Raw genomic sequence first — 24,551 nt, forward strand, 5'->3', positions numbered from 1 at the left:
CAGTAAACACAGGGGACAAGATGATTTCGAATTTCATGAAGAATGTGAAACAGTGATAGGATAGACTGTGACAGAGAGGCAGTGGCAAGCAACATTAAAATAGGGTGGCCAGGTCAGGGGCTGAGGAGGTGGGGCTGGGGCCGAAGGCTGAATTAGCAGAGGGTTGCGTGGCAGCATGTGCGGGAGGGCTGCTGGGGGTGGAAGAGGAACCCACCTCTCTGTGTCTGCCTGTCCTAGGGTGGTTGTCGAGGCTGAGCCCTGCCAGGCCACCTCGCCTGACCCACGCTTTCCCTTCCTTTGCCTGCACTTGTTCCTCCATCTGGACAGCTGCCCTCAACTCAGCCTGGTGACATCTTCCCTCTTCCAAGCTTTCCCTGGGCTTCTGACCAGCAGGGACTTTTTCCTCATCATCCCCATCCCACCCCTGGTGGCACCCTGGGGCCCTTGCTGGGTGCCTAACTGGAAAACGGCCCTCTCCCCCTGAGGAAGGGCTGGGGGCCATCCCCATGTCTCCCCACCCCCAGCCCCAGTCACACTGCTCTGCAGCTTTCCCTGGCACTTTATTTTTGTTTTCTCTCTTCCCTATTTATAGCTCTCTCCCCTCCGAACCATCCCTGCAGCCATCCCGTTGCTTGGAGACCAGCTCCAGGCTGAGGGTGGGGAAAAGCCAGGCCGAGCCCAGGCAGGGGAAAAGGGAGAGCTGTCACCCACGTCCCCCTCAGCACCACCCCTGGGCTCCCAGAAGCCCACCCCTCCCTCTGCCCAGCACCCACAGTGTTTATTCAAAGATAAAACAAAATGTGACAAGCGGCAGCCTTTGTGAAGTCCTTCATGGCTTCTAAAGCGCACGATGAGTGCAATTGCACATGTGACTCTCCATAGCCCGCCCTGCCAGAGGCCTGGATCCATTTTTTCAGATGAGGAAACCAAGGTCTCAGGAAGCAAATGTCCCACAACCAAAGCCTTCTCCGCAGAACCTCCATGCTCTGGATTTGTTAGCCCTGTGATATTGGCCTGAAACACTGAAAAGAAGACTTGAAAGCATAAATAATTCCATAATCCATTAACTGCAGAAGAGAAAAGAGAAAAATTTTGTGATAGTCCTGCCACATACCAACCCACTAGTTGCCTCCACCATGCCCTGTGCCATGTACCCTGCCACGCTCTGTCAATGCACCCACCATGGCCCCTCCATACCCCAACCATGCCGCTCCGCTGTGGCCCCACCATGGCCCCCACATGCCTCCCACCTTGTTCCCACTATGCCCACCTGCAGCTTGACTAAGTACTTCCGCAGATTGGACCAGGAGGCCTGAGCTTGCTTCCTGGTTCTGTGATTTCACCAGCTGTGTGGCACTGGACAGACAGTTCACATAACCTCTCGGAGGCTTGGTTTCCTCAGCTCCAAAGCAAGGATGTTAATTTCTATCCCATAGGACTAGTTGGACAATTAAATGCAATACTGATGAGAAAGTGTAAACTTTGTAAACTGGAGTGCTGTAAAATGTGAGTGATCAATTAGAATAGTTAATGTTGTCGGCCAGGTGTGGTGGCTCACACCTGTAATCCCAGCACTTTTGGAGGCCTAGGCAGGAGGATCACTTGAAGCCAGGAGTTTGGGACCAGCCTGGGCAACACAGTGAGACCCCATCTGTAAAAAATTTAAAAATTAGCCAGGCCTGGTAGTGCACACCTATAGTCCCAACTACTCGGAGGCTGAGGTGAGAGGATCACATCAGCCCAGGAGTTCAAGGCTGCAGTGAGCTATGATTGATCACACCACTGCACTCCAGCCTGGGCAACAGAGAGCCACCCTGTCTCTAAAAAAATATATATTGTTGTTGTTATTATTAGGGCCAAGAGGTGGGGGAACCAAAAAGGGCCCTGGGATTAGAAGGAAGCCCCTGGCCAGTGTCCAGGAAGAACAAGGGGCATGGGTGAGGGCCGTCTGAGAGCACCTGCAGAGTGCCAGGGAGTAGTGGGGGTCACAGAGACCCTCTTGGGCCTGATTACTCCTTCTTAGGAGCCCCATTCCCTACTGCCTGCCCCCAACTCTCTGCCCCCACCCCTCCCCCAAGGCCCAACTCTGCCTTCCAAATAGGCTCTCTGGGCAGAAAGGCGGAGGGGGCTGCCCAGAAGCAGCTGGGCCATGATTCAGCCTGAGTCACCCACCCAGATCCTGGGGCCGCCCCCAGCGGGGCCGGGCCTGCAGCTGCTGCGGGTGAGGGGCTTGCAGCGAGGGAGGGAGGGGGCCTTGTGTGGCCAGTAGGTTGTGCTCATATGTGCCCAGGCCAGGAACTCTCGTGAACACCAAGGCAGCACTGTGAGGGCCTGGAGTGGTGCATGTGAGGTCGGGGTGCAGAAGGTGACCCCATGGGCATCAGTTATCCGGGTGGACAGAGGAGGCGGGGTGTGTGTGTGTGTGTGTGTGTGTGTGTGTGTGTGTGTGTGTGTGTGAAGGGGTGTGCGCGTGCATAGGGTGTTTCGTGTATATCTAAGTAGGGCTAATAGTGTGGCTGGAGTTTGACTCTCAGCTTTGTTACTTTCTAGTTGTGTGACCCTGGCAAGTTACTATACTTAACCTCCCTGAACTCCAGTTTCCTCTCCTATGAAATGGGAATAATCATACAATTGCCTCAGACGATTGTCCTTAGGAATTAAATAGAATGTGATGATGACTATAAAACACCTAGGCAGTCAGTAATGGCATACTCCTATCACCATCATCATCCACTAGGGTATGTTGGGTTATACATTGCACACACAAGGATGGGCATATATCTGAGTGTCTGTATTCAAAGATGTGTCTGTACAAGGCTAGGGAGTGTGTTGTCTGGGTGAGGGTTTCCTGGAGGAGTGTGTGAATGTTTGTCGTATGTGCATCCTCAAAGCAAACAGAACTTTACGGAAAGTTGGGTTTATATGGCACTGCCTGCCATACAATACCCCCCAGCCACCCACACATGCAGGGCACACCCCTTCCCTACAGTCTGTAACTTGCTGAAACTAGGCCTAGAACAGGAGCAGTGTCCAGGCAAAGGGGTCAGGAACCGTGGATGCTGTTGTATGGGGAATCTCAGACCTTCTTAAAAGCCTTTAGCCTCAAGCAAAGCTGGAATGGGGGTAGCTGGCTAGACTCCGAGGGAGGGTGTGCCTGGCTGTGAAAGGGAGATTGTGTTTTATTGGGGAGATATGAATATGATATGGACATGAGAGAGGACAAGATACACATTGTGTATGTGTGTGTGTGTGTGTGTGTGTGTGTGTGCAGGGGTGGCATTCAGGGGTGGCTGCTGTCTCTGCTCTGGTACAGTCTGCTTGTCTCCATGGCGCCTGTTGCCACACATGCTTGCTTTTCAGAAAGTCACTGGGATTGTTTATTCCACCCCCGGCCTGGGCGCCAGCCAAAGAGCTGCAGGCACTTGTTTATCTTCTGGTGCGTATGTGTGCGTGGCTCCCCAGCAGCAGGCCAACCTGAGATATGCACACACGCACTCACTCACACGGGTGTGGGTGAACGTTTTGATTGTCACAGGGTAAGCCTGGACCTGAGGATGAGCCACAACCCAGGACCAGTCTCCACGCGGGTACAAAGATGACCCTTAGCAACTCCAGGTCCATGAATGCACCACCAATTTAGCAACCTCCAAAGTTCCAAGAAACTCTGAGAACCAGTTGTCCTGGTTTTGGTTTCATTCTCTACCCTTACCCTCCAAACGAATCACTGACAGCGACTGGCCAGGCCTGGGTCACCACTCACCTCTCTGGCAGTGGGGTCCACATGGACTGGGGTGGGGAGGTGGCCTCCCAAGGAAAATGGAAGTGCTATGGTCACAACAGGGTGCACGGTGCCAGGCTTGCCCTAACACTGGCGTCCACTGCGAGGGCCTGCACTTTGCCAGCTTCTTGCTGTATTTCTCCCTACATCCTCCTTAGAGTGCTGAGAGTCAAGCATTACATATGAGGAAGTTCAGGCTCACGGAGACCTCCGCCAAGACCATGCAGTTAGTAACTGGCCAAGCCAGGACTGAACCCACACTGACTGCCTCCGTGCCTGTTTTAAGCTCCTCCTCTACTTTAGCAAGTGCTTTATTTTGTTGTCTGGAGATTCTTATTTTTTTTAAAAAATGTCTTTTATCAAGAAGCCCTTATGGAATAAGAGTGGTCACAAAGCATGGCAGAGGACACAGATGAAAAGAGGCCCCACTGTGCCCACAGAGCAGACATTGCCAGGGCTCCCCCACATCCCCTCAGATGCCCTCACCATTTCTCTGCCCACAGCAGGACAGCCAGTACCTGCATCTTGGTCAGGCATCTCTCAGGCTAGTGGGACCTGCTTTGCCCACATGCACTGTGGGCCAGAAGTGCCTGGGAATTAACACACAGCCCCATGCAATACACCCAGGGAGGCCCTTGGCCGATGTCTGCCAGGTGTTGGGATATAAACACCCCAGCTCCCTTGCCCTCAGCCAGGGGCATTCTGAAGTGTGCATTTGCCCAGTTGCCCAAGGCTTCTCTGCAGGGTTAAACTTCACTCACCCACTGTGGTAGATGACCTTGTACTGGCTGCCTTCCCTTCCTCAGCCACCTTCCCACACCCCTGCTGGTGTCCTTGCACCTCACAAATAAACCACACACCTCAGGGTCTGAGAGCTGCCCCGGGGCTCTGGCTGCCATCCTCTCCTTCCCCCTGAGCCCCTGGGCCCTGCTCTCACGCTCTCTCTTGCTGGCATCTTCCCCTTTCTCTGCACTGGGCCCTCCCATCAGGATTTGAATGCCTTCAAGTCTCCTCCTTCTTAACCTCCTATTCTCCTATAGAGACTGTCACTCTCTTTTCTCCCTCAAAGCCCAGACTTTTTGAGGCAGTTGTCTACTTGCTCCCTCCACTTCCTCACTCCCATTTTCTCATCAACTCCCCATGACAACTTCTGCCTTCCACCCCAGCCCTCCACTGACTGCGCTCTCTCATCAAGTTTCCAATTGCCTTCTTTTCAAGTCCAGAAGACACTGTCAGGCCACATCTTGTCTTCCTGAGGCTGTTGCTACTGCCCTCCTTCTGGAACATTCTCTCCCCCTGGCTTCTGAGATGTCACACTCTCCTAGGTTTCTTCTGGCTTCTCAAACTACTGTTTCCCATTTTGCTCTGCAGCCTTCTTTTCCTGGCTGATCCCTTAATGTTGGTGTTCCTCTGGGTTGGATTGGGCCCTGCTGTCTCCCTCTCTGGTGTATAATCTCCTCCCAGGTGCCAACACCCCCCACACACACCCTCCATCACCAGCTCTCAGGTGAGGGCTCCCTAGTCTGTCCCCAGCTTTGGCCACTCTGGAGCTCAGCTCTGAACTCATGTCTCAATGTGGACATCCTATGAAGCCCTCCTTTCCCCAGGGCTCATCAGCTGTCTGTCCTCCATCCAGCTGGCTCCCCCAGGCAAAACCCCAGAGAGACAGCAGAATCCCCTCTCCCCTCATGCCCACTCCCACCTCTCCCAAAGCCTATTGATTTTACCCCAGACAGGTATCCGATTCGACCCTCCTCTCCATGCCAACAAACACTACCGAAATTCAGGCAACATCGGCCCTCACCTGAACAACTGCCACAGCCTCCCCACTCATGCCTCGTCCCTGCTCTTGTCCACCCTCGTCCTGCCCCAGGGGGACCTTTTAAAATCACAGATTGGTTTTCACCACTTGTGAATTTCCCCTAGCCTGGATGTCTTCATCTGTATCATGGAGCCAATAATGTTTACCTTGAGGGGCTGTAGGGAAAGTAAAATTAAGTGAAGAAAGTGAAATAGGGTTTGCAAACTCTGAAGCGAAATGCCCTTGTGGGCAGTGAATGAGCAAATTTCAGGACCGGAAATGTTAGCAAGCAGCCCTGGTGGGCGCTGTCCGCGGTGCTGAAACCGGTCCCACACGCTGAGGTTTTCTCCTTCCCTGGGATGCTAGATGAAGATGCTGGTCCCATGGGTTTTCGTCATTTTCCATCTAGTTTTTTTATTTTTATCTTTTTAAAAAAAATCATGGTGACTTATGGGTTACCAAATAAGAAAGAGGAATAAAACGTAAGAGTTAAGGGTGAGGTTTCAGGAGGTAGACTGCATAGGTTTGTAATCCCAGCTCCATTACCAACCAGCTGGTGACCACAAACAAGTTACTTATCGGCATCTGTTTTCTTATCTGAAAAATGGGGATATAATACATTAATATTAACTTACCCCGAAGCGATTGGAAATTGAAATTAAGTGAAACCTATAAACAAAATCGTAGCACGGTGTCTGTCTCTACGTAAGCCTTTCGTTAATGTTAGTTGTTACTATTTTTAGTAACCGGTTTCATAGAATAGGCGCGAGAGGGTTTGTCACCTCTAGGACAATTACAGAATTATTTTTATCTCCTCTGGGAAGCCAAAGGGGAGAGGACCAGTTCTCTGCCGGCAAATGTGGGGAGAGTCGGCAGCAAGTCCTCATGTCCTGGGCGATTCAGATTTAACTGGAGGCCCCTGAACACCTACTTCAGGCTCCTTTATCCTTCTAAGGTATCTATCTACAAAGTGATCAATGTTAATCCCATTTTACAGATCAGGAAACTGAGGCTCAGAGGGTAAAATGTTCCAGGGCGCCCAGGGGGAGGAAAGTGGAGTTTACGCGGACCGAAGCGCGGCCCCCCGGCTGGGGAGGCCCCAGCGGGAACGGAGGCTCCTCTCGGGCACCAGCCCCGCGGGCGTCCCCGTCGCTCGCCGAGCGGGAGCGTGAGCGGCGAGACAAAGGGCCGGGGCGGGGCGCGCTGGCGGCGGGAGAAGGCCGGAAGTGCGGCCGAGAGGGAAGCGGGAAATTTCTCCGCAGGCGGAGCTCAGGGATGGCGCCGACCTGGGTCCCCATCGCAGGGGCTCTCGGCTCCCCAATTCCCTCCTTGGTAAAACAGGAAGAGGGTACTCGCGGGGCTGGGCTGGTAACTCGGACACCGCGCCCCGCGCCTGGCAGCGCGCAACGGACGGGCAGCCGCTCTGCGCCTCAGTCTCCCCGTCTGTGAAACGGGAACCCGGCCGAGGCCGGCGGGGAAGCCCGGAGCCCGGGGCAGCGGGGACGGGCGGCCGGCGCGGGGCGCACCCCCCTCCTCCGGCCCGGCTCCCGCGGGCACCGCCCCCTCCCGCATTCCAAGGCCGCCAGCAGGCCAGCGCGCATGCCCGGGGCGGGGCGCGGGCGGGAGCGCGGAGCCGGCGCGGGGGACGGCGGCGCGGAGTCTGCGGGTCGGCCGGCCAGCCCGGCCGGAGGCAGCCGAGGCCGGCGGGGAAGCCCGGAGCCCGGGGCAGCGGGGACGGGCGGCCGGCGCGGGGCGCACCCCCCTCCTCCGGCCCGGCTCCCGCGGGCACCGCCCCCTCCCGCATTCCAAGGCCGCCAGCAGGCCAGCGCGCATGCCCGGGGCGGGGCGCGGGCGGGAGCGCGGAGCCGGCGCGGGGGACGGCGGCGCGGAGTCTGCGGGTCGGCCGGCCAGCCCGGCCGGAGGCAGCCGAGGCCGCTCGGGCGGCGGCGGCGGCGGCGGAGGGAGCCGGAGAGCGGCGCGCCGAGGAGCGGGAGCGGCGGCACTGCTGGGTAAGAGCCGCGCCCACACCTGTCCCCTCCCGGCGGGCGGCGGCCACCCCTCGGTCCGCTCGCTGCCGCCTCTGTCCAGGGTCCTCGAAGCCCCTCGGCGGCAGGGCTCGGACACGGCGCGGCGTGTGCCCGGGCGTGTGTGCGCGCGCTGGGGACGGCGGAGTCCGGTGCCCGGCTCCGGGCCGGGCCGGGCCGGGTGGGGGCGGGTCCCGCAGCACCCGACCGAACACCTGAGGGGCTCTTTGGGCCAGGCCGCCGTGTGTGCGGGACCAGCTCGCTCCGCTCACCACCGCCTGCGGCTTTGTTCGGCATGGCCGTGCGGGAGGGGGTGCTTCCCGCCACGGGGGGAGGGGGAGGGCGTCCTCCCGCGTTGATTCATCTCCTCCCCGGGGCGAGCTCAGCGCTCCGGTGGCTCCACTCACACTACTGAACACACTCGCCGTCACACACCCAGTGTAGCACACACTGGGACGCGATCACACACTGCGTTCCAGCACGGGGGCCTCATTTCCCTGGGAGAGGCCACAGGTCTACCCACACCCACACAATGGCTGTTGGTCATTCCATCAGACTCATACGCACGGCCGGCTGTGCACCCACCCAGGACACCGGGTGGGAACCTTGCGTACACACCCAGCCACTGCTACGCACTCACACCAGCCATCGAGGATCACAGCACAGTCCACTCAACAATGCCCTCTGGTCACAACACACTGGCAGCCACCCTGCTCTGGCCTGCTTGTGTCTGTTAACACCTGCTGTTCAGGCGGGGTGTCCTTGTACCCTGGACCCTGGAGTAGACTGTCACGCTTGTGCACACGCTCCCTCACACGTACTGTGTTAGCTTGCTGCCCACTCCCAACCACACTAGCCCATGTCTGCACAGCCCTGAACGTCCATTCTCGGCCTTCTGTGGATGGGTGGACGGTCTGGGGCTGTGTCCGGAGAAGGTCTGGCTATCACCCTTGCTGGATTCCTTGTCCTCCTACCGCCCCAGGCAGGAGGCTTTGCTGCTCTGAGAGCACTACAAGAGGAGGTGACAAGGGGCAGCAGACTGGGATTGTGAGACACACTCACAGGTACACATGCCTGCCAAAGCTCCACAAGCCTTTGTCGATCTTGTCACCATAGGAGGAGGTGTTTGCAGGTGCCTGGCAGCCCTGCCCCTGATTGGGTGTGTAAGGGTGGCTCCAGTCTGGGAAGAAATGCTAGATGGAAAGGCATGGGCTGTGAGGTCTCCCTGGCCTGAATGGGCATTCACAGGGGCTGCTCTACCGAGGAGCAGGACACAAGCACCTGTACACACAGCTAAGCCAGCTCTCCCATAAGTGAGACTGTGAGGCCATGTGGCCACACATGTGCATACCGACAAGTCCAAGTGGTCCCCATGAGGCACAAACACACAACCCATTCTGCACGTACAGGGTGTACATAAGCACACCTACATTCTAGCAAGAATGCAGGAGCCAGGTCCTGGCCCCACATGGGCCCAAGCTGGTACAGACGTCCACAAGCAGTCTGCTCACTCCTCGGCACTCCAGGTGAGCCGACCCACACACCTAGCCAGTCATTACTGCCTCTGCCTCAGTCGAGCCACACTCACATGTTTGTGCCCAAGTGTGCAGGCTCATCTGCTCATGGTGTGTGCATGTTCCCGCAGGTGGGTGTGTGTATGCAGGGACACTCTTGCTTCTTCTACTGTATGCTCCCCAGTACTGTTGCCTGTGAGGTCCACGGGATCGATCGGGAGGAATCTTGGCTTGACCCCAAAGAGCAGAAAGGGTTTTTGTGAGCCAAGTGTCAGTGTCCAAGACCTTAGATGATATGAATGGGAAGAGCCCAGGCTTCGGGCTTAGACACAACTGGCTTTGAACCACAGCCTCCCCTTCCCCCCAACTTTGTGCCGTTGGTCAAGTCCTTTCTCCCTCTGACTTCAGTGGTCTCGTCTGTGAAATGGGGTGATAATGCCCTCTTCATGAGATTGTTGTGGGGTCCAACCTGAGAGTGTTGGGCCAAGGCGAAGGAGCTGGGTTCCAGTGGGAGAGTGGGAAGGGAGAGGAGGTGAGGCCCCAGGCCTAGGCTGCCTCTTGGAGAAGTGGCTATAGGATACTGAGGCCTCCTTACGAGCCAGGAAGGGCCCGGTGGAACTGTGAGGAGTGGAAGGTCTTGGGGCAGATCTTAAACCCAGGGCTGTGCTAGATCTTCTAGGTAACTATATCCCCTCTCCCATTTCACAGATTGGGAAACTGAGGCCCACAGAGTACAAAAACTCACCCAAAGTCATGGAACAAGACAATGGCTAAGCTGGGGCTTGACCTCACATCTTTCTGCCTCCCTGACCAGGCTCTCTGTCCCTACCGCAGACCTTATCCCATTTCAGAGGCTGAGAACAGCAAGATGGGAACAGAAAGCTGGCCTCTTCCAGGGGGACTCTCAAAAGGGACATGTTACCAGCTGGACCATGCTCGTCCTCTCAGAACCTCAGTTTCTGCCTCTTGAAAACAGGACTCCAACACCTGCCTGGAAGGTGTGTGAGATCTGCACACAGTAGGGGCTCGGCCTGTGTGAAGTCAGCCCACCTTTCTTGGCATCTAGTCAGGGATCAAAACTCAGGTGGCTGTAGGTCAGGAAGGTAACGTATGTGAGGAGCTGGCTGTGAGAAAAATGACAGCATAAATTCAGCAATTGACAACAACAGTCAGCCTCAGCGTGCAGGACGCCGTAGGGAGGGGTGGGGAGTGCGGCTAATTGGAGAGTACACCCCCAGCCCAGGAGGCAGGCCCTGCGCGGTTCCAGCTGACTGTTGCCATGCAAGATGCACACTCAGATTGCCAAATTTTAGTTTTCCAAGAGAAGCTAGAAATCTGATTCTCATATGAAATCTTCAAATTTTTAAATGTTCGTTTGATTTGAAAATTTCTTTAGCACTCTGGGTCAAACAAGCACTGTTTGGGGGCCAGATTTAGCTGGTCTGTGTCTCTGCTGCAGCCCTTCTCTCCCCTGCCCCCTCCTGGGAGCACAGCTGGGCTCCGACAGGCTGAGTAGATAAAAACAGGCCTTCCATGTACACAGCCCGGCCCTAAAGTGAGCAGAGCCAGACACACCCCTCATTTTCTTTAATTCTCACCACAGCCCTGGAGGAGCAGGGGGTGGGTTCTTCAGGGTCCCCAGTGAGGAAAATGGCCTTGCTGGAGGTCTCTGAGCTGGTAAGTGGTCAGCTGTCCTGACTTTCTGCCTAGGCCTCACCCGGGGGAGGTGCTTTGGTGTGTGGGGACCCTGGGGCTGGGCAGGGCTGAAATGAGGGGTGGCAAGGACCCAGAGCACCGCTCCTAACTGGAAGGCTGACTCCTTCCAGTTCTAGCCTAAACTCCCCATACACCTGCTAGGCAGCTGTTGAATTCCTATTTTCCAGAGGAGGAAACTGAGGCAGGCAGATCCTGGCTCTTTCTTTTGCCCATCTCCCCAGTTACTCCAGCTTATAACATCCTTTCCTGTAGTCCAAGGACCTAAGGGGTTGCAAGCAGGTGACCTAGGGGTGACAGTTGGCTCACAAAAGCTTTTGTTTGGCCTGTGTGATATTTTTTAAATATGCCAATATTTAAAATACAGATATCCCCATTTAGGACTTTGCTCTAAAATTAGCAGACCTGGCCATGCAGGAGCCATGTTCACTGCCCTGCTTAAAACACTTCCAGGGATTTCCCAGTACCCTCAGGATGAACTGTCCCCCCATCCTCCTCCCCCCCCGCCCCTCCTCCCTCTCCCCCTTCCAACTCCACTCCAGCCACTCAGGCCTCTTCACAGCTGGCTCAGACGATGACCTCCTCAGAGGGGCCTTTCTTGGCCACGTGTCTAAACCAGCTGCCCACTCCTTTGTCTTCACAGCACCCATTATTTGAAATTATATGATTTATTTGCTATTTGTTTAATATCTTTCTGCACCTAGAAGGCAGGGACCCTGCATTCCTTATCCACTGCTGTATCCCCTGTCCCAGAACAGGGACATTGCCTGTGTGCTCAATAAATGTTGAGTTGATGGACAAATTCCTAACTGGCCACAATTGGCAGGAATTGAGCGCAGTTGCCCCTTTGGAATGGGCCAGTGCTCTCCAATTTGCCACAGCCCCCACCACTCCCTGTTGTCTCCTCACTCTAGGACATCAGGAGTCTCAGGTTGGAGCGCAGTGGTGCAATGACAGCTCACTGCAGCCTCAAACTCCTGGGCTCAAGCGATCCTCCCGCCTCAGTCTCTGGAGTAGCTGGGACTAGAGGTGTGCACCACTACACCTGGCTAATTTTTCTTATTTTCTTTTAGAGACTGGGTCTTGCTATGTTGCCAAGGCTGGTCCTGAACTCCTGGCCTCAAGCGATCCTCCTGCCTCAGCTTCCCGGTAGCCACAGGTGCGAGCCACCATGCCCGGCCCAGGTGTCAGGAGCCTTTAATCATCTCCCTTGCCCTACTGTTTTCCTTGTGGGAGAATAAATGTATATCTGTGCCCATATCACTACCAAAAGGCAAAAAATGAAGATGGACCCAGTCCATACCACGCAAGTCTGATGCCTGCTTGAGCCCTGCAGGCTGGTGACCATCCAGCCCCTCATATTTATGCTGATGAAAACCAAATCCAAAGAATTCCAGCCAGACCTCTCCTGTGCTCCCGACCTATCTCCCACCTGCTCCTGGATGTCCCCGTGTAAATCCTGTGGGCAGTCCAGTTCAGCTTCCCAACCAGTGGCCCGTGGTCCTCTGCAGAGCTGCTCCTCCTCCTGTGTCCCCATCTTAGTGATGGCTCTTACCCTCCAAGTCCCATACTCTTAAAGCACAGGAGACCCAGTGGTGAGCAGTCAGTTGAGTCCCCATCCAGGGACATGAGGCCTGGTCAGGGACCCAGAGGTGTGAACGGTGACATGCAGAGTGACGAGTCTGGTTAGGGAGAGGCCTAGTCTCTGGGCAGGAGGCCATGGGAAGCCCCGGGATGCTGGTGGTCAGAGAAGGCTCACGAGAGTAGGAGGCGCTTCCACTGAGGCCTGAAGGTGCAATAAGACATAGCCAGGCACACCGGGCGGGAAGGACTCCTCCCGCAGAGGGTGTGTACAGGCTGTGATGGGGCAAACATGAAGCCCATGGATGACCCCAAAGAGGTCGCGCTTGTGTATGTGTGCTCACGCGTGCATGTGCACATGCTTCAGGGGTGGGAGTGGGTAGTGAGAGGAAATCCCAGCAGGTAAGTATGTTCACAGGGGCTTAAAAGCACATAAAAGAGCTAGACTTGACCCTAAAGGTAATATGGACTCATTACAGGTTTCAGGTTTTTCCCCCCATTTTCAAAGAAAGCACTATGGGCGTATAACCAAATTCAAGCAGCACAAAGGGGCACACAGAGAAAAGCCCCATCCCACCCTCAGATCTCCAGTCTTGCTTCCAAAAGGCAGTCACTGCTAGAAGTTTCACAGGATTCCCTCCAGAAACTTTCCCTTTATCAATAAACCCATGCATGTGTGTCTGTCTTTTCCTTGGCTATGGGATCCTAGCAGCCATGCTGTCTCCTGGCTTTTTTCCACTTAATTTATCTTGGGTGTTTTCCTCCTCACTCCACACATCCTGGTGGCTGTGTGGTGTCCATGTGGTCATCCCACATTTCACGGAGCCTGCCTTCTGGTTCTCTTCTCAGCCCCCGCTGTGCCCTCGGGTACTCCACTGCACCATCAGTCTGTCTTCAGGACCACCCGGAGGTGGGCTTGCCAGCTCAAATGCTGTGTGCATTGTGAACTTTGACAGAAATCGATAAATGCCCTTCCAAAAAGATTACAGCCAATTTACTTTTCCAGCAAGAATGAGCAGCACTTTGAGCCAAGGAGCAGCACAGCTGGATCTGTACCTTAGAAAGATCATCCAGTCATTCATGTCACAAATACTTTTCAGGATCTTACTGCATGTGTGCCCGTCATTGTTCTTGACTCTGGGATGCATCAGTGAGTACAACCAAGTCCCCACCCTCCTGGAGCCGGCATTCTAATGAGAGTGACACACCATAAACAATATGTCAGATGGTGACAGGTACTATGGAGAAACATGGAGCCGGACATGGAGGTGGAGAACGCCTGCCAGCCAGGGTCAGGAGGAGGCTGTCTCATACAGGGTGGGTCAGGGAGAGCTGCAGGGAGCAGACCATGCAGATTATCTGGAGGGATAGCTTTCCAGGCAAAAGAAAACAGCCAGTGCAAAGGCCCTGAGGCAGGGGGTGGGGCTGAAGAGTGTCATAGAGAGGGAGATGAGTAGGAGAAAGGCTAGAAGGGGTGATGGGCTGGACAATGCAGGGGCTTGTGAGCTGTTGTCAGGAGTTTGCTTTTACTTTGCAGAGGATGGGGAGACACTGCGTGGTTTTGAGCAGAGGACGGATGTGATCTGCCTTGGGTTTTCCTAAGATCCTTCTGGCTGCTAGATTGAGAGTAAACTATGGGGTGAAGGAAAAAGCAGAGATAATCTAGGTGAGAGGTGCTGGGGGTTTAGCCCAGAGTAGTGGCCAGATTTGGGATATATTTTGAAGGTAGACCCATTATGTTTTGCTGATGGATGGGACATGGGATGTGAGAGTCAAGGGTGACTCTCAGAATTTTGGCCTGAACACTAGGGGGATGGTTTTGGAGCAGATTGGAGGGAGTCAGGAGCTCTGCTCACTTTGGCGGCTGAGTGCATAATGGAACGTGTTGCTCTTGGATCCAGCTGCCTGCCAGACCCTCTTCCTGGATGGCCCCCGGGCACCACAAACTCAGCTTGTCCAAGATGGATCCCCCCCTTTCCCCAGATTTCCTGCCCAGCACCACTGCCCAGCAACCTAGCCCCTGCCGGCCACCCCTCCTCTGACCACTACAGCCAGTTGGTACCTGTCAGTTTCCTTTGGATCTTTCAGTTCTGCCTTTAACTTCCAACCCAGGACCTGCTGTGCTGTCTCTTGTCTAGACTATTGCAACTGCTCAGGAGCTGAGAAGGAACTAGGTGTATGAATGAAGGATTAAATGAATGATTTACCGGCCTCCTGATAGGTTTCAGCCAACCTCTCTCCTTCAGCCCAGCCTCCACACCATCCCAGAGGAATCCTTAAAGATACACACATCTGACTATGGCCCTTCCTTGCCTATAAACCATTCACAGCTCCCAAGGCCTACATAGACTTAAACTGGTGGCCTATAGACATGTTTTGTTTGGCCCACATAGTGTTTTAGGTTTTTCTAAAATCTTGAATTAATTAGCATATTATACATTAAAGTCTGGATTTCCTAATTCTCTTAAGAACCTAGAAGAGCTAGTACTGCCAGGTGGTATTTCTCCAGGGCAGCACTTGGCTGATAGATTAAATGACCCACCTGACCCCTGGCATAGAGCTGCAGTCCCCAAGCCAGGGCCACGGACCAGTATTGGTCTGTGGCCTATTAGGGACTGGGCTGCAGAGCTCTGCCCCCTCACCCACCGTGTCCGTAGGAAAAAAATTGTCTTTCATGAAACTTGGGGCGGGGGCAGGGGCCGGGGGCGCACAGCAGGAGATGAGCCACAGGCGAGCAAGTGAAGCTTCATCTGTGTTTACAGCCACTCCCCATCGCTCTGAGCTCCGCCTCCCCGCCCCCGCCACCAATCCATGGAAAAATTGTCTTCCATGAAACCAGTCTCTGGTGCCAAAAAGGCTGGGAACCGCCAGCCTAGAGGACAGAAGCATAACTTCGGGATAGTGTGCTGCATGCGGTGGGGCTGAAAAGGAGCGATGGTAGGTAAAGTTAAAGTTATGCTGTGGCCAAGTTGTGAAGGGCCTTGAATGTCATTTTAAGAAGTCTTTATCATTTTAAGAAGGGCCAGTAGGAGCAATGAAGCAGGGGAGTGACATGGTTGGGTTCGTGTTTCTAGCCCAGGCCCTCTGGACAGGAGGGGTCCAGACAGGGGCAGAGCACCCAGTGAGAAGGCCTGGCTGCTAGGAGGAGTGGGTGGAGGAGGAGGCTGGATGGAGTCTCCCTAAGTCTGAGTCTACTCTCTCTCTTTCAGAACCAGACAGTTACCTTGGACTCAAGCGTGGTCATGAGGGCAGACGGACAGTGCTAAAGACCCAGCCTGGCTCCAGCTGCTTCGAAAGGACTCCAGTGCCCCAGGACCCCGGCCCACAGCCCTCTGCTGCCCACAGGATGGGAGCCTGGGGGATGGGGGCCCAGCCATGAAGGATTGCTGCCCCTCCCAGAAAAAGGCCAGCCCTGCACCCCCCAGGCACACCCCTGACCAAAGCCCAGGCATGGACTCTAGACACAGAAGCCCCATTGAGGCTGGGGAAGGGCCCTCCTACCCTGAGGGCCCTGGTGGGAGCTTGGTCTGTCCCTCTCCAACCTGTATCTCTCCCCAAGAGGCAGCCTCCAAGGAGACATTGGGGGCACGTGGAGCCCTGATCTCAGGGACACTGGAAACCACCTTGTCTGGGAAGCCAGAGCCTGTGTCCTCAGTGAAAATTCATCCCACATCTTCAGAGAACAGAAATCCTATGTTCTTGGAGAAGATGGATTCCAAGTCCTCAAAGCAGGCAGAGTCCACTTCCACTGGAAAGGCAGATACGGGGTCCTCGGGGAAGGCAGAGTCTGCGGTCTTGGGAAAAGGGGCTGTGGCTCCTGGGAAGATGGATCCCATGACCCCAAGAAAGGAAGATCTTGGATCCTTGGGAAAAGTAGATCCTATGTGCAAGGTGGATACAATGTCCCCAAGGAAGGAGGATCCTGTATCCTCAGGCAAAGTGGCTTCTGTGTTCCCAAGAAAGGAGGAGCCCAGGTATTCCGGAAAAGAACATCCTGTGTCCTCAGAAAAGATGAGTCCTACATCTGTGGGAAAAGTAGATCTTGTGTCCTTGGGAAAGAGAGATCCTGAGCCTTCAGGAAAGTTGGATCCTATGTCCTTGGAAGACATAGATTCTGCATCCACAGTAAAGATAGATCCTAGGCTCCCGGGAGGGCTGACTCCAGGGTGGTCAGGCAATATTGAGCCTGTATCTGCTGGAACAGTGGCTCCTGGGTCCTCTGGAAGGGTGGATCCTTCATGCTTGGGAATGGCAGAACTTGCATCTATGGGAAATGTAGAAACTGTGTCCTCCACAAAAGAGGACACTCAGTTCCTGGGAATGACAGACCCTGTCTCCTCAGGAGAGGGGGGTCCTGTGTCTACAGGAATGACAAAAACTGTGTCTGCTGGACATGCAGATCCCATGTCTTCAGGAAAGACACATCCCACATCTTTGAAAAATGTGGACGGCCCGTCTTCAGACAAGGTGGATCCAGTTTCCTTGGGAAAGGTGGATCCCAAGTCCTCGGGAAAGCCAGAGCCCTTGTCTCCTGGGCAGGCAGAATGTGTGTCTGTCGGAAAGACAGAAACGGTATCCTCGGAAAAAGAGGACCCAGTGTCCTCCAGAAAGGAGGATCCCATGTCTGTGGGAAACATAAAAACATTACCATCTGAAAAAGTGAATCCTGACTCTTCAGGAAAGACAGAGCCTGTGTCCGCAGATCCAGGGAATCCCAAGTCCTTGGGGGCAGCAGGTCCCCCATCTGCAGTGAAAGCTGCGACAGTGACTGGGGGGAAAGGAGACCCAATGTCCCCGGAGAAGGCAGGTCCTGTGGCCTCCGGAAAGGTGGGTCCCACAGCCTCAGGGAAGGCTGATGCCCTGGCCGTGGGCAAGGTGGACCCTGTGGGCAGGGGAAAGGTAGTCACTGTCCCCTCTGGAGGAGACTCCTTCATGTCTTTAGGTAAAGGGGTCTCCACAACTCCAGGAAAAGCAGTCCTGGTGTCCTTGGGGAAGGCAGATCCAGTGTCCTTGGGAAAAGCAGAAGCTATCCCAGAGGGAAAGGTGGCTGCTCTGCCTCTAGAGAAGAAGAATCCTGTGAACTCCACAAAAGATCCCAGGGCCTCAGGGAAAGCAGAGCCCAAGTCTGGGGCCACAGCAGAAACGAAGCTCCCTGGGCAAGAGGGTGCTGTGTCCGGAGAAGCAGAAGCTGTGTCTTTGCAAAAGGAGCCGCCTCAAGCCTCAGAGAAGGTGGATCCTGGATCTTCAAAAAAAGCAGACCCCATTGCTTCTGGGAAGGGAGAGCCGGTGCCCCTGGGGCAGGCCGACTCCGCATCTTCCGGAAAAGCAGAGCCCCAATCCTTGGGAAAGGTGCCCCCCCTGGCCAAGTCCGTCCCCTCCTCCAGGCAGTCCGATGGCAAACCCCGCGGTTCAGCCCTGTCTCCCGAGGGTGCCGGGAGCAGCAAGGACCACGTGGGGCCAGAGCGGGAGCCCGTGCCCAGCGCCGAGGCCTCCACCCTGGGCCGGAAAGACCTGGCAGTCGCTGGGGCCGAGAAAAGCCCCCGCCCAGAGGCCGCAACGCCTCCACCCGGGCCGCGGACTCGCGACAACTTCACCAAGGCGCCGTCGTGGGAAGCGGGCGCCCCGCCCCCTCCGCGCGAGGACGCGGGCACTCAGGCGGGCACGCAGGCCTGCGTCTCGGTGGCCGTGAGCCCCATGTCTCCGCAGGACGACGCGGGGGGCCCGGCTTTCAGTTTCCAGGCGGCGCCCCGTGCTCCCAGCCCGGCCCCCAGGCCGCCCTCGCGCCGTGACGCGGGCCTGCAGGTGTCGCTGGGCGCCGCTGAGACGCGCTCCGTGGCCACCGGGCCCATGACGCCGCAGGCTGTGGCGCCGCCCGCCGTGCCGCCCGCCTTTCCGGAAGTGCGGGTGCGGCCCGGCTCGGCGCTGGCTGCCGCTGTGGCCCCCCCGGAGGCAGCCGAGCCCGTGCGCGACGTGAGCTGGGACGAGAAGGGCATGACGTGGGAGGTGTATGGCGCCGCCATGGAAGTGGAGGTGCTGGGCATGGCCATCCAGAAGCATCTAGAGCGACAGATCGAGGAGCACGGCCGCCAAGGGGCACCCGCGCCACCGTCAGCCGCCCGAGCGGGCCCGGGCCGCGCGGGCTCGGTGCGCGCTGCGCCCCCCGACGGCGCCGCCAAGCGCCCGCCTGGCCTCTTCCGCGCGCTGCTGCAGAGCGTGCGCCGGCCGCGGTGCTGCTCGCGGGCGGGACCCACGGCCGAGTGATCTGCCCGTTTTATACGCCCGGGTTTCCAACCTTCCCAGGCCCCTAGAAGGGGTCCCCTCTGCGTGCAGCAGGCCTCCGGGGGCTGGGTGGCCTGTAGAGCCTTCTCATCCCCATCTTTTCGGCCCCCCCCTCCCCAACACACAAATGAACCCCTCTACCAAGCTCCATCGTGTCCGTGAGCCCACGAACCCGGCCAGCCCTGATGCCCTGTTGCCCCCTCACAGCCCTCAGCTCGACTCCCTCCCGGTCACACTAGGTGACCACGGGGACCTGCTCAGCACCCCCACCTCCCACCCCTGAGAGCTGAGTCAGGCTCCTGAGATGTCCAGACTGGTGCGTTGAGGTCTCCAGTGGGGCCAGATCCCCCGAACGGGACAGACTGCATGCAAACCTGAGTGGTAAGCGCTCAGAGTTGTCAAGGATCAGTGTGAGCACCCGAGTGTGCGAGGCTCTGCATGTGAGGCCCGGGGCAGCATGGCGGTAGGATGGAGTGTGTGTGTTTCCACACAGTGGTGGGCCCCCTTGCCGGGGCATCTCTTGCATGCTGTTGGTAGTCCTTCCCCAACTCCTGTCTCCCACCTACCTGGCCCGATCCCCCAGCCCATCCCCTGTCCCACTGGATCACTGGTTCACAATTCCCAGAGAGGCCAAGGGCAGCTGCAGGACGTGCCCTGGGGGCTCAGCTGAGACAGAGAAAAGCCAGAGGGTCTCAGACAGGTCTGGAGGTCACAGCCAGCCTCACAGAAGGTCTTGGGGCCTTGGCAGGCTAGAAGACAAGCTGGTCTTGGGTATTGGGGACAGGACAGCGAGCTCTTTCGACAACCACAGTTGTCCTTAACCCTCTCCAGCCCCTCCTGTGCTGTGAGCCCCACAAGTCCCTTGTGACCACTCAGTGCCCATCCCACAGTTTTTGGCTACAAAGTGTCACAGTATACATTGGTAATAAAATCTTTCCCCAATCCCTGTCTGCTGTGATTGGCCAAAAGCGAAAGGAGGCTGAGCAACAGGATATATTATTATCTCTAGTTAGGGAGTGACAGGGCCTCCTCGAGGGGGTCTGGAAGAACAGGGGGCCCCTCATAGGTCTGTGGTGTCCAGGCCGGCATTGGTGAAGGACGACTTCTGCTGCTGCTGTGTCCCCACGCCCGCCTGCCTTCCTGCCAGGACCACGCTCAGGGGCTCTGGAGCTGGCCCCTGCTGACTGTGTGGCTCCTCCTGTGGGGAGAGGGGAGGACATGTGACGGGTGGGGCGAGATGGGCCGTCTCCCCAGGCCCTGGGGGCACGGGTGGACCTTCACACCCATGACCAGATGGCTCCTTGGCTAGGGTCCCACCGCACTCTTCCCCAGGCCTCAGCTCCTGGCTGTGTCCCAGCGGTGGCCATGCGGGCAGTGGGCGGATCAGCTGAAGCGGGGGGCCTGGGGATCTTCTCTGGCCTTTGCCCCACCCGATGCACAGCAGCGTTTTGGTGTCCTGCCAAGTCCTGCGTAATGCCAGGCCCTGCGTCCCGGGCCAAGGGGCCAGTCCGGCACAGTTCCTGCCATCTGCACCCCACAAAAGGTGTGGTCCATCCTTCACTTCAACTGCCCACAGACTCTGAGGGAGGGATCACGTCCCCTCTTCTAGAGATGTGGAAACTGAGGCTCAGAGAGCTCTCCTGGCCAGGAAGAGGCAGACCACTGGTACTCTTGGCTCTAAAGCATGGCCATGGTGTGACACTGCTCCTGGTTGAACTTGAGGTCTCTTTCTGCCACCCTTAGAGGGATGCCACCCTGCAGGCAGGTCCCACCTGCAGTTCATAATGGCATATGCTCACTCACTTGTCTCACCTGCCCTTCCTCTTCTCACCTTGTGACATGTTGCACACTCACACACAACTCACATATACAGCTTTCTGATCCCCCCAGAACAGCTACTCTGCTACAGAGACACCCACAGGGCCAGGGCCCCGACCACCACTACCCTCCCCAGAGCACTCCAAGGGCTTTTTCCAGACTGGGGCTGTTCCAGTCCCTGGTAAACAGTGGAACATCTGAGGGGCCCCAGAGGGGCTAAGCATTCTGCCTGTGCTCCGCAGAGCCCTGATGACAGAGGCCAAGCGGGGACTTGCCCAGGATAATGTGACCTGGTCCCAGAGACTGGAGACCTGGGTTCTGGTCTGTTCCTGCCCTGCAGGCTGTCGGCCTTGGGCTCGTCAGCACCTTTCTCTGGTGTCAGTTTCCCTGTTGGTTACTTGGAAAGGCTGGAGTGGTTGAGCCCTCCAGTCATTCATACCTTCCACGCAAACGTTTATGAAGCTCTTAGATAAGTCATGGCACCAAGGGTTTCCTGGGAAGAGGCCACACCCATGTTCCCCACCTAGCCAAGGGAGAGGAGGGGCAGGCAGCTCCCAAGAAGGCCCATGGTCTCCCGTGCCCAGCGGCCCCCAAGGCCCACTCACTGCTGCAGGAGAGGGGGTAGAGCCTGGGGCAGCTTCTTGGAAATACAGCAACCCCTGCCTTCTAGGACAAGGGCTGAGCTCTTTTCTGGCTTTGAAGACTCTCTGTGTCCTGTCCTCCCTCCCTCTCCATACCCTTCTCTCAGAGCTCCCTGCTCCTCCCCAGCCCACAGGTCCAGCCCCCACCGCAGGGAACCCTGACTCCACTCCTCTTGGGAACAGCATCATCTTCCACCAGGGGCCACAAGCTCCAGCAGGCAAGACTATTCCCCCAGACATGTTCATTGGAGATTTTGCCTTAAACCGTCTTCCAACAGAGAAGCACTGGAGGCCTCTGCCCACCTCCAGATTCCCTGCGCCAGGTAACACCGGGACCCTGTGCAACATTCTGGTATTTTAAAGCCCAAGAGAGGCTTTGGTTGAGGAAATCTTTCCAAGTAAGGAGTCCCCAAGGGAAAATAAATACTGAACCATGAGGTCAGGCTGGGAGCCCCTGGCCAGCGGACAGAAACTGGGCCAAGCCCAGGATGCAGACTGTGGGTGGATGGGGGTGGATACCTCCTCGCAGCGCGCACACGCGTGCGTGTACACACACACACACACACACACACACACACACACAAACTCAGACTATTACAGCTCAAATGGGCCTTAGAGAACTTCTGCTCCAGTGGTGGTTTTCAAAGTGGGAAGGAGAGAAGGTAGTTCCTCTGTTTCCGGAGACACCCCCACTCAGCGCAGTAACCTGCCCCTGTGGTTCTCGGTCCCACCTGCACGGTAGAGTCCCCTGGGCAGCTTTTACAGCATATCCAAGCCCAGGCTCCACCTGGGCCAGCAGAATCAGAATCTCTGGGTGTGATCTGGACATAGGTATTTCAACTCTTGGTCTAATCTAGCCAACTAAACCATTCAACAAATGACAGTGCTGTTGTTTATTTGCACCCACCTTCTCTCCTTTGCTAGATGTTCCTTCGTCTCCAGATCTCTTCCCCACCCCTGCCAGCTTTTATATAAAGGCCATAAAGGGTGGAACCTGATTGTCCAGCACTTGTTTGTGCCGGGTGGTTTTTATGGTTGCTTTTCTTTAATCCTCACAATGGCCCTGCATGTTGATGTTCTGACCCCCATTTACAGATGAGAAAGCTAAGAACCAGAAGCAAGAAGTCACCCACCCAGGGTCACACAGTGAGCCAGTGGAGGAGCAGGAATTGGACCCCATTCTAAAGCCATAGGGCTTCCTGGGGCTTGATGCTGAGAAGCAAGGCTGCCTATGTCAGTGGCAGGTCCCGCCAGCTCCACCCCACCACCCTTTCAGAGAAGAACCCCAAGTCAGAAGCCCCAGGTACCAACTCATCCCACATCTTGCCTTCATTTCCCGATGTTTCTTGTCTAGATCCACAGAGTTGTCATCTAGGGAGTTGAGGCTGTGGGAGAGGTGATGGAGTTCAGGTTGTTGGTAGGCCCAGTCTTCCCTGTCTGTGGCTAAGAACTACCACTGCCACCACCACCACCGTCACCACCACTTCCACCACCACTGCCACCACCATCATCAACACTGCCACCACCATCATCACCGCCACCATCACCATCACCACCACCACAACCACTACCACTGCCATCACCACCACTGCCACCATCACCACCACCACCACTGCCACTACCACTACCACCACCATCACCACCACTGCCACCATCACCACCGCCGCCATCATCACCACCACCACCACCATCACTACCACCACCACCACTGCCACCACCACCACCACCACCACCACTGCCACCATCACCACCATCACCACCATCACCACCACCACCACTGCCACCACCACCACCATCACCACCATCACCACCACCACCACCATCACTACCACCACCACCAGCACCACCACCACCGCTATCACCGCCACCATCATCATCACCACCACTGCCACCATCACCACTGCCATCACTACCACCACTATCACCACTGCCATTGCCACCACCGCCATCACCACCACCATCATCACCACCATCACTGTCACCATCACCACCGCCACCACCACCATCACTGCCACCACCACCACCGCCATCACCACCATCACCTCAACCACCTCCACCTGCTAGCCTGGCAATGAGGGGCACTGCTCACCTGATGTCATCCAAGTTGCCAGTGGAGAAGTACTCTAAGTCCAGGTCATTGGTGGGGAGGTTCAGCATGGGGTTGGCCCTGGAGAGAAAGCCTGGTCAAGTGGCCATGGCCCTCAGCCACCCTATAAGGTCTCTTATCCAACCCTTGACCCTTGCTCACCGCTCAGTGTTGTACATGTTAGTCCCTGGGATGGCAGGGCCTGAGGGCATCACCCCCGCTGCTGTCTTCCGGGCCTCCTTGGCAGCATTCGTAGCCCGAAGTTTCCGGTGGTAGCTGTGGGGAACAGGGGGTAGGAGGTCACACTTTCACTGCACACTCACCCTGTGCCCAGTGGAGGCCCTAAGAGTGTGGCTTCACCATGATCCTGGCAGGTGAGAGGGTTAGCTTCCTTTTACAGAGGGTAGAAGAGCAAGAGAAGGCAAGTGATTTGCAGAGGGCTGCACAGCCAGCCAGTGGCGAGGCTTGAAACCAAACCCAGATACAGCTGCTGACTCTACACATGTTGGAAAAAGCATTTATTACATGCGTAGCATGTGCCAGATGTCTCGCTGGGTGTGAGATGCGTGTTGCTTCTCTGAGTGCATTGAGGACTCTGGTGTCACGCCCATTCTGCAGATGAGGAAACAGGCTTGGGGAGGGGAGGTGACTCGCCCAAGATCTCACAACAGGTCACAGGGCATTGAAAACACATATAGATGATACTTAAACTCAAGCTCTTTCTAACGCCCCGCCCCAATGTTTCGGGTGATGGGAAAGGGTGAGGGTTGCAGAGACGGGGCAGTGGGAGCAGTACCTCTTCCGCATACACAGGAGGGCCACGGTCATGATCACAAGGGCCAGCAGCAAAGCTACCCCCAACGCTATGATGACGCTGATGAGCACGTTGGGCAGATCTGACTCCTGGCTCTCCTGGGAGCCCTGGGGAAGGAGGCATGTGTGTGTGGGAGGCCGTGGGCTCGGCACCCTGCCCTGCCCATTTCCCTGCCCTGCCCGTGCTCACCAGCACCACCAGCCCCAGCTGCAGCAGCTGCGTCAGTGCGTCCTGGTCGTTCCGGATCATCCTGGCCACAGAAGCCCGCTCAGGCCCGAGGGACACTGGCATGCCCCAGGCTTCCCACTCAGCCCACCCCCAGAGCAGCCCCACTCACACACTCAGCTCATTAAGTGTCAGGGCTGACCCATTGGAGAAGACAAAGTAGGCATCGAGGTAGGAGTGGGCTTGGGCGCTGGAAGGGGGCAGGGTGGAAGAGTCAGCTGCCCAGACCACCCAACAGGCCCCTCCTGCTGCTTCTCCTCCACACCCAACCCCTAGC

At 56.5% G+C, this 24,551-nt stretch overlaps 2 protein-coding genes across 3 annotated transcripts in view; one reads left to right on the forward strand and one right to left on the reverse strand.

Annotated features, from left to right (window-relative positions):
* The first annotated feature begins 13,661 nt into the window (after positions 1–13,661).
* On the forward strand, positions 13,662–18,731 carry GPRIN1 (G protein regulated inducer of neurite outgrowth 1). Its single transcript, XM_045530955.1, has 3 exons — positions 13,662–13,728; positions 14,408–14,469; positions 15,664–18,731. The coding sequence occupies exons 1-3, from the start codon at positions 13,662–13,664 to the stop codon at positions 18,670–18,672; spliced, it is 3,138 nt and encodes a 1,045-aa protein (XP_045386911.1). The 3' UTR covers positions 18,673–18,731.
* A 937-nt stretch (positions 18,732–19,668) lies between these two features.
* Positions 19,669–24,551, reverse strand: part of CDHR2 (cadherin related family member 2) — a 34,855-nt gene continuing 29,972 nt past the window's right edge. For both annotated transcript variants that reach the window (XM_045530632.1, XM_045530631.1), the window contains 7 exons: positions 24,387–24,464; positions 24,239–24,299; positions 24,032–24,156; positions 23,398–23,511; positions 23,239–23,316; positions 22,477–22,534; positions 19,669–19,888 (listed from right to left, as the gene is read on the reverse strand). In XM_045530632.1, coding sequence (XP_045386588.1) covers positions 19,751–19,888; positions 22,477–22,534; positions 23,239–23,316; positions 23,398–23,511; positions 24,032–24,156; positions 24,239–24,299; positions 24,387–24,464 — 652 coding nt within the window. In that variant the 3' untranslated portion in view covers positions 19,669–19,750. The remainder of the gene's footprint in view (positions 19,889–22,476; positions 22,535–23,238; positions 23,317–23,397; positions 23,512–24,031; positions 24,157–24,238; positions 24,300–24,386; positions 24,465–24,551) is intronic.

This window comes from Lemur catta, chromosome 18, assembly GCF_020740605.2.
Source record: "Lemur catta isolate mLemCat1 chromosome 18, mLemCat1.pri, whole genome shotgun sequence".
In the NCBI taxonomy this organism is placed as follows: domain Eukaryota; kingdom Metazoa; phylum Chordata; class Mammalia; order Primates; family Lemuridae; genus Lemur; species Lemur catta.